Below are 15,788 nucleotides of genomic sequence, written 5' to 3'. Positions count from 1 at the left end.
GGTACTGCGCGCGCACTTTTATTGCAAAATCAATATTTCCGCAGTCACGTTACTGAAAAGAGAAGCCATTTCTATGGGCATCCCTTGACACCTCCCCCGTCCACGCTCGCCTGGCTGGCTCCAGCGTGTTCCCACTCCAAGTGAGAGGCTTCCATTGATTAAGTCGGCCTCCACATGGCCAAGAGTGCAAGTGCACCGAGTGTGCCACTGAGGGGTGTGTGTAGTGTCGTTTTTGTTGCCCCATTTTTGGTCAAGTGCTTATCCTGCCCTCCTTACAGCAGTATGTTTATGCGTAAACTAAATGTAAACTTCTAAATTTTCAATTTGAATAGTTAAATGGAGAAATATAACTGAAAACATGCCATAAATTAATCTTAATCCTTAAAGTTAGGAAACTAAGACTCCCTACGACAAAAATATAGATTAAAAAAATCTTTAACAAAAAAGCAAAGATTAAATAATGTAAATTCGTCTATATTTGCAAGTAACTAAATCACAAATACAATAATTGATTAGTAAAATTAACTACAATAGTGGAAGTAAAGGTTGACATTTTGTGTTTGTAAATTTGTAAGTACCGAAACTGATGCCCGCTGAGTATAGCAGCTGATAAGCAAAAGTTTATGGTGTATACAGTACAATTCCGATTAACAATTTAATATTACAATAATCATCAATCTTATTTTTAAAGTGGGAGTTAAGTGTGGGTTAGTTGCTCATTATAGGCTAATGTATATAAATAACGAATCCGGAATATTCCCGACTGGTTAAGGTACATTGCTATTACGTTGAGGGTACAGAAATTGGTTCCATCTAGACATCCATGTGTATATACTGTGGAGGTTTCCGGCTGAGTGATGTGGCCACGGCTGCACCCGCCGGAGAAGAGTGCCGCCGGGGGAGATTAACTACGTGGATATCATGATCGCCTTCATCCTTCCTATTTTCCAGTTATCACCCCACCAAGGGATTGTCCCATGACTTGGCAATGATTTTGACCGTGTTTTGGTTTAGTTTGGGCCCTATTAGGGGGTTTAACTGAGCTAAATAGCAACAGAACCAAAACAGCCAACAACAGACGGCAGCCAGCAGAAAACAACAGCGTACAAGATCCTGTTGCGGTGCCTTGGACATCATACGGGGTCCCACACGAGCCACAGCCGCCCAAAATGTGGTGAAAAAGATTATAGTAAGAATGGCGCCCATGTCTGCTTTGTTTTTTTCCTTTAACTTTCGTTTTACGTCAAAATTAAATTCTGTTTTTATAAATCATATGTTTGGCAGAAACGTACTAACGCGTTTGCCAGCATTCCAAAACTGCGAAGTGTTTTCCATCACTGTTTTACGGGTTTCGGAATTGATAACACTGACCAACAGATGGTTTCGCGCGTTGTTAAAAATGTATTTTTTAACTTTAATAAATTAATTGGACAGACAATAAATTCAATAACTTTGTCACAAGAGTTCTAATTACATATATATTTAAAAATAATTTACTGAGAGGTTTTTACAGACCATGTTTCAAAGGAAAAATTGAAAAAAGAGGGGAATTTAAAAATATTTAAAAATATTGTTTTCGAATTCAGTTCTTTCCAACTTTTATTCCAAAATGATCTCTTTTTATATCTTTAGAATTTATAAAGAACCAAACAGTTTAAGGTCTCTATAGGGTGGCTATTGAAGTTCAATAAAAGTTTTTAAAGGACGGATGGCATTCAAAGGACAAAAGCGACTAAAAAGATTCAAACAACTACAAATTATCTGCTTTCTGGCACCAGCACTTGGACACGCTCCATTTTTTGTTTTTATCACAGCCCACATGGAATAATCAATGGCAATGGGGGAAATTCTAGTTGCACGCCAATGCGCTCGTAGGTAGGCTATGATTTTGAGGGTCGTCGAAGGATCTTAGTTCGATTTCCGTTTCGATTTGGGGACTTGGTTTTTCAGCAGCAGCAGCAGCAGCAGCAGTACTCACATGTAAATTACGAATGTACCAGCCAAGAGTGTTGAGGTTTATTTACGTTCCTGCCATTGGGCACGCACACGCGGGACGGGCGGTAGGTCGGTGATGGGTGGAAATGTGGGGAAATGTGTGGCAGAAGACCACACCAATACACTTGCAGTAGTCGCAGTCACAGTTGCACAGTGTGCCATCAAATTAGTTTCATAATCCGTGCACGGCTCACTCGATGAAGGGCTTTCACTGTTTATTGCTATTACTTTACAATCCTTAGCTAACCAAGTGCCAGAAATGCTGCGTTTCTGCACTTTTCCACCATTTCCCCGTGGCTGGGCGAGCCGAGAAAATTCCAAACAGGCGAACTCGTTACGTTTCCCTGCTGTTTACGCCACTTCTGACACTTCTCAGCTTTCGACCAGCAGCAGCAGCACTGTTTCTCAACTGGAGATTCTAGGGCGGTGGGCGCCTGCGTCGGCAGGCTTTACGTCATCGCTGGCCCGCTGTTGCTCCCTCGTGGAGAGTGGGAGAGCGAGCTTTAGGTAGTGATGGCTTCAAACTTAATAGCCAAACGGGGAAAAGTTGGCCAAGACAAGCTCTAAGCCTTTTTTTGGGTTAATAAATATTATTTCTTTTCTATAAAATATAATTTACTTTGGAAATTCTACTCTTAGTTTGCAAAACAAACAATATCCACTCGTTTAAAAAAAATTGCGCATACGACCCGTTGCCCCTTTAGTTCAACAAAATTTGTAGAAGAAAAAGGCCTGAAAGTTCTTAAGTTAAAAAACTAATAATAATAAAAACTAAATAGTTAAAGATTATTTTTTAAATATATCCTAAATACAAGCATAAATTTTAAAATTAAAAGAATAGGTACAGCCAACAGTGCGTATGAGTGATAAAATCTAGCCATTTAAGAGCTAAAGAACAAGCTTGGCGGAGGTGCAGGCGAAAGCTCCGCTCCAAAGCTCCAATCGGACTTGGGCCCTTATTTTCGCTGCAGCGTTGCCAGTGAAAGGCAGTCCTTTCGCTGAAGAGTTCGGCCGTCGTGTTGTCGCTTTGCTCCTTTGGTTGTCGTTGTCGTTGTCGCTGTCTCCTTCGTGGCTCGTCGCTGTCGCTGTCGCTGGCCTATTGTCAAAGAACACAAGAAGTTCTGCCACAAAATGCCACGAAAGAAATGTGGACCGTGATTGTTTTTCAGCGTTTGCAATCAGGTCACCATTGTCCCACGGTAAACACACGCTGGGAACTGCTGGGTCCTTAAAAACCCGATGTCCGATGTCCTGAAAACTGAAACTGTGCGGGCCGTGTGTGATTTGTGATTGAAAATGCGTAATCCCCGTTCCGTTGTCACCGTTCACCGCGTAACCTGAACCTTGAGTAAATACACACAGGCGCAAAGTCGCAAACACACACATACACACATACACACATACACACACTCTCACACAAACAGGAGCACGCAACTCTACGTCACTAGAGCTGAATATGCGGGGGGATGGGTTGAGGGTTAAGGGAGAAGGAGAAAGCAAAGAAGGGCCACAAACTACATGAAAAATTAAGTTGAAATGTAGTGGAACTACATTTAATTGATCTCGGGGCAATAGGGCCCAAAACAAATCTTCAAAAGGCAACTGAAAAATCGTTTCGTGCAAAGCACAAGAAGTTGCCAAGGCACTCACACACCAACCAACTCGGTCGCCAGCTCGCTCACTCACTCCTTTATAGAAAGGAGCAGGGAGCGGGAGCGGGAGCAGGAGCAGTAGAGGACCGTCTATGCCGCATAATTTCGATTGGAGCAAGCTCCCCACTCTTTCTCTGCCCTTCCCCGCTCCATTTTCCTTATTTTTTTGGCTCTGTGTACGTGAGTGTGTGTTGCTAGGATGGTAGTTGGAGCTTGCATGTGCACGGCCTGTTTTCCAGCGTGTGAGCGTGTGTGTGTGTGTCCGAGCGTGCCAAATGAATTGAAAATTACATGTGGCTCCGCTCTGTCTCCCTCCCCGTCCCTCATCCTAGCCCATCGAGTGCATCGAAGGAGTTTTATTATTTAAACATGCCGAGCTTAGCTGAGCTCATTGCTGCCGCGTGTTTCCGTTTCGTAATACTCCATCCTCGTCGTGGTCGTGGTCGTGGTCCTCCGTCCTCCTCCTCCCCCCCGTTTCCACTCGAGGTTACATAAAAATAAACGCGAACGGGCGGCCATCGTCACCTTTAGGTGGCTTAATTGCGGCCGCTGGGCTTAAAAATACACGCATTAACGGCAAACACGGTCTAACGGTATTTTAAAACCCCGCTTCTTTTCGTCCTTCTTCACCAATACAGCTTTGAACTGCACGTGGCACGGATATGGATATACAGTGAGAGAGAGAGAGAGCGAACGAGAGTGAGAGACAGAACGAGAGCGAAAATAGTCAAGCATAGCAAAGCAAAGTGAACAAGAAAAACAAACAACAAGAAACTGTCCGTCCAGCATTCTTTTTTTACACACATTTGAAGAATGTAAAGTGAGCCAAAGCTAAACAACTGTGGAAAAGAAGCAGAGCAGAGAGTGAGAGACCCCAAAGCTGGCCATTGGCAGGCCACACACCACACACATACACGCAACACACACACACACACACAACACTGACACCGTAAACAGCACACTCACAGACACTCACACTCACATACATACTAAACAAAGAACACACTCGCACACAAATCAGGCTTTGCCGCAGTCATAAAATAATCAAGAAGCAGCTAAATCAGGCAGAGCCAGAGCCAAAGGACGAAGGAACGAAGGAGCAGGACTAGCAGCAGCAGCAGCGGCGTCACTGCAGCGTGCTGATGTTGACGAAACATCTCCATTGGGACGCATAAAGCAATTAGCAAAGGTTCAAACCCCACATTCACACTCACACTCTCGCACACGTACGCACTGCCAGTGAGAAAAAGGACGAGGGCGGAAAGGTAACTAAGTGCAGGATGCGTGGGACTCCCCTTGGCTCTGTGGAGTATTTAGACTAATCGAGTGATGTCGAGCACAAAAATGCAGAAGAAGCCCGCCTCCGTCGCCCCGTCCGGAGCTCTCTACCACTCTGCCATTGAGAACGGCCTGCCGCGTTGCAGATGCCAGCGATGTGCGAGATAACGGGACACTGGACAACCGGGCATCCAAAGCAACCAAGGATAGGCAAGGACAGTAAACAGAAGCTGAATCATAAGCAGAAACAGAAACAGAAGCTGAAGAAGGAAAAGCAAAATCTAAAACAAAAGAAGCAAACGAAACGAGAAATCGAACTCTCCCTGTGATATAACTTGCACCGTAATCGTAATCTAGCTCTTAGTTATCGTTATCGATTAATAATCGTTAATCGCCGCAATTGTAAGCTAAGTACCGCACTGCTAAAACACCAAAAAAAACAAAAACAACTAAAAAAAGGATTCAATACACCGCCCCTCCGCCTTTGGAACACCATTCGCTGCCGCTCTGCTCCGCCGCCACCGCCGCCGCCGCCAGACCTGCGCCAAACTATATTATATATACTAGATATAGTCTAACTGAACCCGACCAAAATCGAGTAATTATTAAAAACTAGTTAAAATGGGAGACGAAAACGAGAAACGGACCGGAAAGGAGAAGCTGCTGTTCTATACCACCGCCTTCTTCATCCTGCTGGGGACGTTCAGCATGTTCGCGTTCCTCTTCCTGGTGCCCTTCGTCATTGAGCCCGCCTTCACGACGATCTTCATGCAGTTCGAGGAGGTGCCGGCCCTCTGTGAGACCTACGACACAGAGATCTACTACGGGGCCAAGAACTGCTCGTGGTCGTCCTGCCGCGAGGGCTGCACCAAGGACATCTACACCTGCACCCAGATCCGTGTCAACTATCGCCTCAATCTGTACAACTTCACGGATGAGTTCAACTTCACCGAGTACCACATCAATCTGAAGGAATCGGAGCGTGAAGTGCCACCCGTGAAGCGAACGGATCGGTACGAGCGAGCACTCCGGAGCGACTATGAGTACGATAATCTGGGTGGCGGCATGGGTGGTGCCGGCATCGATATCGATCTCGGTGGCGGACATCTGGAGCAGCTGAACTTCGGGGATGCCGATGGGTCCAATGGTTATCTTATCGAGGACTCCGAGGACACCAGAGGTCTCAGTGCCTCGGGCACTCTCATTCCGGATGAGCGCCAGCCCTTTGACGAGATCTCGGAGCTCAACGAGGGCCTCATGGGCAACCGCTCGAGGTACTACTACGTGGGAGCCAGGCTCTTCCCGAACGTAAAGGGTTGCGGCTACCCGCCCATGCTCAACTGCACCATTTGGCTGAAGCGGTACACGAAGATCGGGATCAAGTTTCCCTGCTACTACTCCAAGGTTGACCCCAGCCTGGTAATCAGCGACCTGGACTACTGGCAGAACACCCTCAACTTGGTGTACTCGATGGCCATACCCATTCCGTCGTTCATCATCTCGGTGATCTATCTGACGTACGCCTACTTCAAGATCTACAACGAGGACGAGGAGACGGCGCCACTGGACAAGAACGCCGAGGACATGGACATCGATGACATAGATGCCGTGGATGATAGCGATGGTGCCGTGCTGGCGGACAACGTCGCCGGCAGTCAGATTATAAACATGGACTCCACCACCAACGACAGTTGTCTGGACGGGGTCCTGCCTAATGGCGGTCCTGGAATGACCGCCTCTATATCGCAGGTTGGATCCGTTACCACGCCGGGCAATTACATAGCCCAGAGCCCGGCGGGATCGCAGATGACACCAAATTCCGAGATGAACTCGTTTGGCCACCAGTTGAAAGTCCAGATGGCCGACGAGTTGTCCCGGGATTCGCTGGAGAATGGGGTTATCTCAACGTCGAACTCAGTTCAAGGGTAAGATGGGAAAAATGGGATTAATTTTGGGATATAACGGGAATTTTCTTTGAAATCCTTTGAAAAAAAAATGTCTTTTGCATCCGGTAACTTTTTTGTAGCATACTTTTTTGGGTGGTGTTCTTAAGGAAAGTTTGCTTTAGTTTTAAACTATTTTTTACAACCTTTTCACTTATAAATTTTATTATAAAATATTAAATTTATATATATTAATAAATAAAAAATATTATATTTTCAGAAACTTGAGCAAGACGATGACGACGAGTATCTCAACTCCTCCTGGGCCGACAGCGGCAGTCTGAAACGTCAGGCGCATGGTCTGGAGAATGTTAGATTCCGATTCGGAAAATGAGCCGCTGCTGGATACGTAGACCGCCGAGCGGAGAACGGATCACGTGGAGCAGGTGGAGCAATCAAAACCAAACCAAACCAAAACAAAAACCAATAAGAAACCCCAAGTATTTCTATCCAAAACAATCGACAACAACAACGCAGCGAATGCGACCCAACCTGAATACCTTCAGAGCTGTTAGAGGCACCTAAACAACTATGATAGATTATATATATTTACCTTACGAACTAGCTACTGGGACACATCTCACACTCATAGCACTAGGACTCTGGAGTAACTCCAGATGGCTTCACAATTACCCCAACTCTCTCACACACACCTCTATCCGCATTCACTCAAAATTGTAACACGGGCATTAGTATCTGAGCACAGTAATTGATATTTTGGAGGACAAGGACTAGGAGGACAAGGCAGAAGACGAAGGACAGATGATTCTGCATCTTATGGGAGGAGCCGCTTTCTTGATTGGTACAAATACAATAATCCGCATGAATATACGGGCGCGTGTAAGGAGTGCTATACATCTACCTAGAGGAACTATAATACTTATACACGTGCAAATATACATAAAATATACAAATATTTACTTGAATTATTTTTCTATTCAAAAACAATCGTCGTCGTCGTCGTCTCAAGTAAGCAAAAAAGCCACTACCCAAGCCCAAACCAAAACAAAAAAAAATAAAATAAAAACTTAAAAATAGAAATAAAAAAAAATTAAAGCAAAGCGAGAGTAAAATCAGAACAAAGCGCGCAACTTATTTACAAATCGATAATCGAGGCGCTGACGTTTTTTTAAATATTGTAAAGCCCATTCAAGTGCTACAAAAAAAAAACAAAAAACGAGAAATATATGATATTAAATGGAAGCGTCGAGTATTTAATTTAAAAGTAAATGATAAACGAAAGCAAGTCTAATGCCTATATTTGAAGTAAAAATAAATTAAATTAAATTAACGTAAATTAACTAACAATTGTTATCCTTCAAATTAATGCGGATAAAAACTCACAGCTTTAACTAACTGAAACGGAGGCATAAGATTTTTCTTCTAAATATTTATTTTATTAAGATTATTACCGGATAATGAATATTTATAGGTCCTACCAATGGTTCAAGCTATTCAATTAAAAACTTACAAATAAAATATTGCATTAAATCTTAATAATTTAGGTCTGAAATTAAATATAAAATAACGTTTCCTTTTTATATTACAAAAAAAGCAACAAAAAAATGAAAAAAAAAAAACTAAAATCAAAGACACATCTAAAATCGAAAGCGAATAATCTCAGAATTCGTTGCCTAGGCATATAGATTCTGCATCCGCATCAGCATCAGCATCCGCATCAATAATTGCACTTTTGCGCATATTGTATCAATGATAGGCGGCAAGAATAACTACACTACAGAATGTCGTTTGTTTTTAACGATCGAATCGGAGTTAGTTCATGAAATCAAGCGATGGCAGAAACGAGCGCAACTATTAGCTAATATCATGTAAAACAGACAACAAAAAATAAAATGCTACTAGAATTGAAACCAAATACATGAAAATCTCGAAATAAATACGCATTTAGCAGCCTAAAAAATACGAGTATTTTTATTTAATACAATATGGTGGGTAATAGGGGGTTTCTTCTTGTTTGATATTTATAAAATATTTAGTTTTTTATTACAGAATCTATATCTTTTTTCCGAATTCAAAGCGCGCGCTCTTTTTGAATTTCCCATCGATTGTCCAACACTGGAATCCATTGTGAATGGCCTAGAAGAAGAAGCGTCAAGAATCCCAATCAGCTGTTTTCGTTTTCACCTGTGCCTGTGGGCAATGTGAAAATTAAGCCAAATAGTTATTGTACATTTTCATAAGAAGGAGCGGCCAAATATCGTTTATTAAGCTATTACCAAAGCTACGAAGGCCCCGGATCCGTGGCGGTACAAGCGCCCTGCGGGAAATCATAGCGGCACAGAACAGCCAGACATCGTCGGCGTCTTTTTTTTTTGTAAACAAAACAAAAATACACAATTTGAAATAATCTAACAAATGCCTCGCAGCTGAGATATTAAGACGATGGACAATAAGAAGGATATATACAACCTGTGGGTGCAATATACGACAAAGGTGAGGACTGGCTAAGGTCTATGCCGAGTGATAAGCGGGGAAAACATTGTGCCCGAGAGGGGGCGAGGTGGCGGAGCGGTTCTCGGGGGCGGTCGCAAAATGTTCCAAGCATTAGTCACCGCACCGCAAACGGCAAACAAACTGGGAAAATGTTTATCTGCCCAAAGGCAGTAGCAACGCAGTGTAAACACTGTAACGATTATATAATCCTCACAGGCTCAGACTAAATCCTGGTGTCTCTGTCTCTTTTCCGCAGAACGATGAGAGCTACTTCCGGGAGTTTGTGGCACGGTTCGTGGCAATTTGGCGCAGCCAACTCCAATTGGACTTCCAGGCCGAGAACTGTCCCCTGTGGAACGAGGTAAAGACAGACAGTGGCCCGCATCTGGGCCGCCTGCCCGATGAGCTCTTACCCGCCATCGGCAAGTTCATTATTGTGGCCCGGGATGAGTGCGATACTGCCGGACATCTGGATGAGGAGGCCATCGAACAGGTGGCCATACTCATCGACTGTCTGGTGATTGTGTGCCGGCACTTTGACAACATCCTGGCCATCATCAAGTACGAATATAAGCCAAATCTAATCGCCATACTGACGAGGGTATTCAAACAAGTAGGTGGATCTTGCGATTTACTGGGAAATACCCTTATAAGCATGAGGCTTTCTAATTTGTTTTCAGCAAATGAGTGAGACCCAAACCACGGCCGCTACGAGTCACCTGTTTCGCAGTTTCTCAGCCTTCCTGGAGGTCATGTACGACCCGTACCTGACGTGGCGCAGCTTTGTTAGAGGCCATTCAGCGGATTACAGTCGTCTGTCCTATAAACCCCACTCCGTGCATGTGGAGATTGTTCCCTTCATCTATGGTGAGTTAGAATGTATGGAGTATTATGAATTTACTCAAGTAGTTGTCTTACAGATTGCTTCCAAGAGGAAAAACTCATCCGTTATGCGGAAATCGGCGAAAGCCTGTTGAATATTTTAGGAGCAGTGATTTGCGGCTCACAGGTAGCACCAATAGCGTCTCCAGTTTTCATCCAACCTGTGTAGTAGTCCTATTATAATTAAGCTACATACTAGGATCTAATATATGATTAACCTCACTCCCTACAGAATCCTTCTTTTGCTCACTGCTTTCGCTATTAATGTTCACTAGAGTTCTATCATTTGTTTCCATGTCCGCTTTCGTTTCGTTTCATTTCGTTGGTGTTGCGTCTGGATCCTCTCCAGCTGCAGCTAAAGGTGGCGCAGACTCTAAACTCGACCCTGACAAATAGAAATACTAACGCTCTAACCAATTCTTCACTTGCCCCCTGCTCGGGTGATGGGCTGCTTCTAGACTGTGATAACCTGGTGAGTGGTGGGACCATCCATTGTCCTGATCATTGTTGTCCCTAACTGAACTCCATGCATGCCACTGCTTGTCCTTTTTCCTCTCTACCTTGTGAATCATTTGGCCATTAAATGGTATTTTCGTTCGGAACGTTAGCGCAATGGCATGAAGGCCATTTGCCCTGCCACAGTGTCCATCACCATGGGAATTCTGCGACAGTGGGAGAGTACCAATAGCCTGCGATGTGTGGCCCTCAATTGCTATGCGCTGATGGTCATTGTTCTGCAGAAATCTAGTCCGGAAGAAGTGAGTCTATGGCCTTACGTACGAACTCTCAACTTAACTCATTCTCCTTTCTATATAGCGCCAAATAGACTTAGTTACGTTAGTTCAACTCTATTGTGATGCTCTTCAAGAGCTACTGGCCACCAAGCACTTTGAGAGCGGCGACGCCAACTTCGATATAGCCAGCGATGCGGATCAGGATGTGGCCATTGACATGTCTGCCCTCTCATCCACAGTGGCGGCTGTGAAACTATTCTTAGGCAGGGACTCTGCCGCATGTGAGGCCATTGTAGAAACGAATCTACTGGAAATCCTAACCAACCTGCCGAAGCTCATACAAGTTAGTGGGTGTGCCTGAAATTTTTAGTTACGTCACTAATCTGTCCCATTTCTAGCCATGGCACATTTCTCATTCGAGTTCCTTGTGCAGCACAATGGAGGCCTTGGCCACTTTGACCAGGAACTCGCCACAATCCGCCAATCAGCTCCGCCAGGCTGAACGCATTGAAAAGCTGTTCGTCAGCTTGAGAAATTTCGGTTCACCCACTGTCAGTTTGCTGGACTCATGCTTCATGCTGGGCTATGATGATCAGAAGCACCTGCTGCTGCTGCCCGAAGTAATGCTGGAGCTACTGAACTGGGTGCCGGTGCTCCAGGAGCAGGAACAGCTGCATGTAACCAACCTAGTGCTCAAAGGCTGCACCGACAACTACGGAACGTAAGTGGTTAACTAAAACTGCTTGTTTAAATCGAATAACAAACATTATCTATTAAAATCTTTAGAAAATCTGTTGCATGTGGCAGTCACGTAATCAAGGCAGTGTGTGGTTGCCTTTTGAAGGCAGAATCCTTGGGCGAAAACTGTGTCCAGAATCTCATCAAGCTAATTGAGGAGCTGAGCAAGCTAAGCATAGTTCCCGTGGAGCTAAAGTGCATCTTTGCTCTTCTACGGCAGGGCACAAAGTTTCCACAAAATAAGCAGCTACAGCAGGTAACTCTAAACATTCCAGGATGGGAGTGCATCCTTTAATCACCTCTCTCCTGTAGACCTTGGTGGTGATTGCACTTCAGAGCTTGAGAGGCAGCAACTCGTGTTCGCAGTACTTTGCCATTGAGCAACAGACGGATGGCATTGCAGTGCCTGACATTCGCAACTGGACAATATCCGGATCGTATGGTTTCATCTTCCACATCCTGGTCCGCTTTAATCAGCTCAAGGACCAGCCCAGCAATCGTCGCATGCTTCTCACACTCCAGACAGCCAGTGGCAGTGGCTTCGAAGTGTTCGTGCAGCCCAATGGCAATGTGGTGGTGGCTGCTTTAACGCGGCGGGAATATCTCACTTCCTCCACAGCCACCAAGACGCTCATGGACGGCCAGTGGCATTATCTTACTGTGGCCATAACTCCTCCAAAGCGACCCTTCTCCTACAGCCAGATCAACATCTATGTGGATTTTGTCCAGAAGCTAAGTGCCACCCTTAAGGTTCAGGCGGTGAATGAGCCCTTCACAGTCTGTTCCATTGGAGCGGTGGTGGCGCCGCCCCAACCCGGTGAAGTGGCCAAGTCCGGGATCATGCCTAGGTCTTCCTCTCAGGAGAGCGGCTCGAGTGGTTACAAGGGCATGCTGCCAAGTCTTCTAGAGCGGACACTTTCTGCAAATGTAAGAAAGCTTACTTCGAACAAGAATATACTTTAATCCCTCACTTTATCTCGATAGGTTTCCAACTACTTCACCCTACCCATGCGCACCCAGACCGCCTTCGATCCGAACGTGAAGAACTTCCCCATCGGCATGCAGGACACGGTGTTTGGAGAGCAAACCTGCCTGAATGGTCATCTAGGGGGCGTCCTTCTGGCCGAGCCCACCACCAACTTGAAGACAATCTTCGACGCGGGGGCCAACTTCAGCTCAATCTTCTCGCAGGACAACGACCTCCTCGAGCTGAACTCGCGCTTCGTTTTCTGCTATGCGCCCGGGGCTATTTGGCATGGAGTCTGCCAGGATTTGATCCCAGGAGGGAAGTATCCAGGCAGGATTAGTGCTAGACATTGCAAGATTGTGAAAATCCAGGAGACCATTAACAGTATTGGAGGAATAAGTGCCATACTGCCGATCCTGCACAGGTTGGTGAGCTCGGACCAGGCGGCAGATATATCAATAGCCAGTGTCAGCGAGGACTCGAACGCCTCCTGTGTTCCTACACCCACGGCCGAGGAGTTCACCGACTGGGAGATGCTCTCCTCGAACTCGTACACCGAGTGGAAAATGCTGCAACATCCGGTGGCCAGTTTTCTTTGCCTGCTCCGCTACCTGACCCACGAGCACGAGATGAATCAGGAGCAGTTGCTGGCCAGTGAGTGTCTGGCGATTGTGGGAACCATGCTGCAACGGTGTCCGCCAGCTCTGTTTGATGTGAACGCTCTGATGGCCACACATCTTCTAATGGAATCTCTGCAAGGCCACAAGTCGGAGGCGGGTGGTCAGTTACTGGATGCACTTTACGCGCACATAGTCTTCGATTTCGCGATCTGGTCACGATTGCAGTTTCAGATCACCCTGGGACACGTACAGTACCTGAGTGCCATGATCAAGAACGACAGAAAGTTCTTCCGGCGGCGCTACGGCGTTCAGTTTGTTCTGGACGTGGTGCGTCAGTACTACTCCACGCCGGACAGCATCAGCGATGAGGACGCCAAAACCATACGGGCGACTCTCTTCGGGATCATCCGCTTCTACTTGCAGAAGGACGTGAATATCAAGGAGGTGAACGCCATGGTGGCGTTTTTGGCGTCTGTCAGGCAGGATGTAGTCTTGGTTGAGTTCCTCGAAATGATGACCCTCTATCTGCGCGGCAAGAACTGCAAGGACCAGATGGTGCTTCTCCTGCACGAGCCGCAGTCCGCCAATCTCATATACAACTTCTTTGTGGACAAAAGCTACAACAATCAGATCCAAGAGGCTGCCATTAGGGTAAGATATCCTGATGATTAATGTCCTTAGTTCTCTAACGAAGCCTCTCTGTTTTTCAGTTCATTAGCGGATTGTTGGCCACGTCGCGAGTTCACCAGAAGTACAAGCAAGTGCTCCGCCTCTATGACCAGGTCACTGAACAGAGCATGTTTCCTGGCTTCTTCTCCTTCATCACTCCCCTGTCCCTGAGCTCCACGATACTTTTCCATTTGGTGGATGAGATGCTGGGCTTGCAGCCAGACTACGCGGGTCTCATCTTCTTGGTCTACCATGTGAGCAGCTGTGATCTGCCCGTGAAATTGGAGATCGCCAAGCGCCTGCTGCAGACCACTTTCGTAAAACAGAACTCCACGGTGGCGATGGCCAAGCAGACTGGCTGGCAGGAATCCATTGCCCGCCTGCTCATCCGCAAGCCCATCACCAGCTCGCCGCCGGACGAAGAAAAGCGACGCAGCTTTGGCATCAATATGGATGTCCTACTGGAGGATAACTCCACCTTCCTGGCCCAAGCCGATCTGATTACATTTTCGGATCAGGAGATCGGACTGGCCCAGCTGCAGCAACAGCAGGAGGAGGAGGAGCAGAGCGACAGTGGCCTCATACTGAATGAGATCCAGGCCAGTGTGTCCGAGGCAGCCACTGTCATTGAAAGCGAAATCAAGGAGCTAGCCGAGTCTGTGTCCGGAGCGGTGGTGGAGAACGCCAGCAGCTTGTTCTCGGTGATTCGGCAGACCACCCACGACATCCAGGACACCTTCGAGTCTCTTACTCTGGGCAGCTCCATAGACACTACAGATGGTTCTCAGACACCGTCGATTCAACGCGAGGAATCTCTCAGCTCCGACAGCTCTACGCAGTCGCCGCATGGAGCACCCAAGAAGAGCGACTCCCTGGAGGTAAAACTATTTCTTTTCTTTGGATCTTAAACCTATAACTCCTTGTTCTCCTTTTCAGAGCACCTCAGCCTTTGACTTTGTCGCCGATGGAGACGTAGACACCGAGGAGCAGTTGGTATACTTGGTCTCGAACACACTTTTCAACATCTTCTGGCGCGGCATTTCAAACGATCATCCGCATTGCTGGCAGGAGCGTGGCCAGGTCCTGGGCTGCATCAACTTGCTGGCCCTGAACAACGAGCTGATTACCTCGCATCTCTCGCTGCGCCTCCGTATCCTGGAAATGGCCGTTCAGGCCTCCCTCTTCGATCTCTCGGAGCACGGTAGCCAGACTCTTGTGAATCAAGAGAACGCTTCGCACATCCTGCGAATGGTCTACGAACTGGTAGTGCTGGGTTCCAACGAAGACGAGTCCAAGAAGTGCTCCACCAAGCTATTGGACGGAGTGCTGGCCTTGCTCGATGCACTGATGATCTTCCAGCAGGGATCCTCGGACGACTGGTCCGACATGATTCGCTTGTGCCTCGGCCTGCTGCTCAAGTGCTCCCATCACCCAAATCCCGGAATTGTGGCCATGGCCACGGCGAAACTGCATGCCATACTTCAAAGTCGTTCCACGGAGGATCCGGCGGAGCTGTCCTACCTCTTGTACAGCATCAACAGGGCCTTGGATAATGCCATTGAGGGTAAGCTAAGGATTTCTATTGGTTTTTACATTTTTTCAATAACTTGCATTTGTTTTAGTTGGAAATCCCGAGGAGTACTCCTTCTTAATGCCTGTGATGAAGGCTCTTTTGGAGAAGTGTCGCTTGGCCTTCAACTTAGAGTCCACTCTTCCGGATTTGCCTTCCACGTCGGCGGGACCTGTCTTCTTCAATGACTTCCAGATGTACAGCACTAGCAAGAAGTGGAGGAACTTCATAGATCGCATGGTGAGAGTTGGGATAACGTCTTAGTTTCTAATCTATTTCTTCGACG

The 15,788-nt window shown here is 46.4% G+C and overlaps 3 protein-coding genes across 6 annotated transcripts in view; 2 read left to right on the top strand and 1 right to left on the bottom strand.

The window, feature by feature from the left end:
• Positions 1–453: 453 nt before the first annotated feature.
• LOC6502783 (V-type proton ATPase subunit e) lies at positions 454–1,320 on the bottom strand. The gene has a single exon (XM_001957697.4). The coding sequence runs from the start codon at positions 1,204–1,206 to the stop codon at positions 955–957; it is 252 nt and encodes an 83-aa protein (XP_001957733.1). The 5' UTR covers positions 1,207–1,320; the 3' UTR covers positions 454–954.
• Positions 1,321–2,940: 1,620 nt separating this feature from the next.
• LOC6493430 (protein tipE) lies at positions 2,941–7,784 on the top strand. 2 transcript variants are annotated; one of them, XM_014908891.3, is made up of 3 exons: positions 2,941–3,194; positions 4,286–6,850; positions 7,089–7,784. In XM_014908891.3, the coding sequence occupies exons 2-3, from the start codon at positions 5,547–5,549 to the stop codon at positions 7,150–7,152; spliced, it is 1,368 nt and encodes a 455-aa protein (XP_014764377.1). In that variant the 5' UTR covers positions 2,941–3,194; positions 4,286–5,546; the 3' UTR covers positions 7,153–7,784. The 2 variants fall into 2 exon arrangements, with proteins under 2 accessions (XP_014764377.1, XP_001957734.1); XM_001957698.4 differs by having other exon boundaries at positions 2,941–3,343.
• Positions 7,785–8,963: 1,179 nt separating this feature from the next.
• The window catches only part of LOC6493431 (neurobeachin-like protein 1), a 32,920-nt gene continuing 26,095 nt past the window's right edge, over positions 8,964–15,788 (top strand). Inside the window, exons 1-14 of one of the 3 annotated variants that reach the window (XM_014908892.3) lie at positions 8,964–9,322; positions 9,579–9,935; positions 10,003–10,189; positions 10,243–10,331; positions 10,560–10,676; positions 10,813–10,962; positions 11,021–11,281; positions 11,337–11,659; positions 11,725–11,932; positions 11,989–12,603; positions 12,661–13,914; positions 13,974–14,810; positions 14,869–15,496; positions 15,555–15,742. In XM_014908892.3, the coding sequence (XP_014764378.1) occupies positions 9,272–9,322; positions 9,579–9,935; positions 10,003–10,189; positions 10,243–10,331; positions 10,560–10,676; positions 10,813–10,962; positions 11,021–11,281; positions 11,337–11,659; positions 11,725–11,932; positions 11,989–12,603; positions 12,661–13,914; positions 13,974–14,810; positions 14,869–15,496; positions 15,555–15,742 (5,265 nt within the window). In that variant the 5' untranslated portion in view covers positions 8,964–9,271. Of the gene's footprint in view, positions 9,323–9,578; positions 9,936–10,002; positions 10,190–10,242; positions 10,332–10,553; positions 10,677–10,812; positions 10,963–11,020; positions 11,282–11,336; positions 11,660–11,724; positions 11,933–11,988; positions 12,604–12,660; positions 13,915–13,973; positions 14,811–14,868; positions 15,497–15,554; positions 15,743–15,788 lie in introns of all 3 variants that reach the window. The other 2 variants (XM_014908893.3, XM_001957699.4) reach the window with 2 other exon arrangements.

This window comes from Drosophila ananassae, chromosome 2R (assembly GCF_017639315.1).
Source record: "Drosophila ananassae strain 14024-0371.13 chromosome 2R, ASM1763931v2, whole genome shotgun sequence".
Taxonomy (NCBI): domain Eukaryota; kingdom Metazoa; phylum Arthropoda; class Insecta; order Diptera; family Drosophilidae; genus Drosophila; species Drosophila ananassae.
This window is presented reverse-complemented; position numbering and strand designations above follow the sequence as displayed.

Coding starts and splice junctions, on each gene's coding strand:
- LOC6502783 (XM_001957697.4), bottom strand. CDS start 1,206: ATGGGCGCCATTCTTACTATAATCTTTTTCACCACATTTTGGGCGGCT.
- LOC6493430 (XM_014908891.3), top strand. CDS start 5,547: ATGGGAGACGAAAACGAGAAACGGACCGGAAAGGAGAAGCTGCTGTTC. Junction 6,851..7,088: donor ACGTCGAACTCAGTTCAAGG/GTAAGATGGGAA, acceptor TTATATTTTCAG/AAACTTGAGCAAGACGATGA.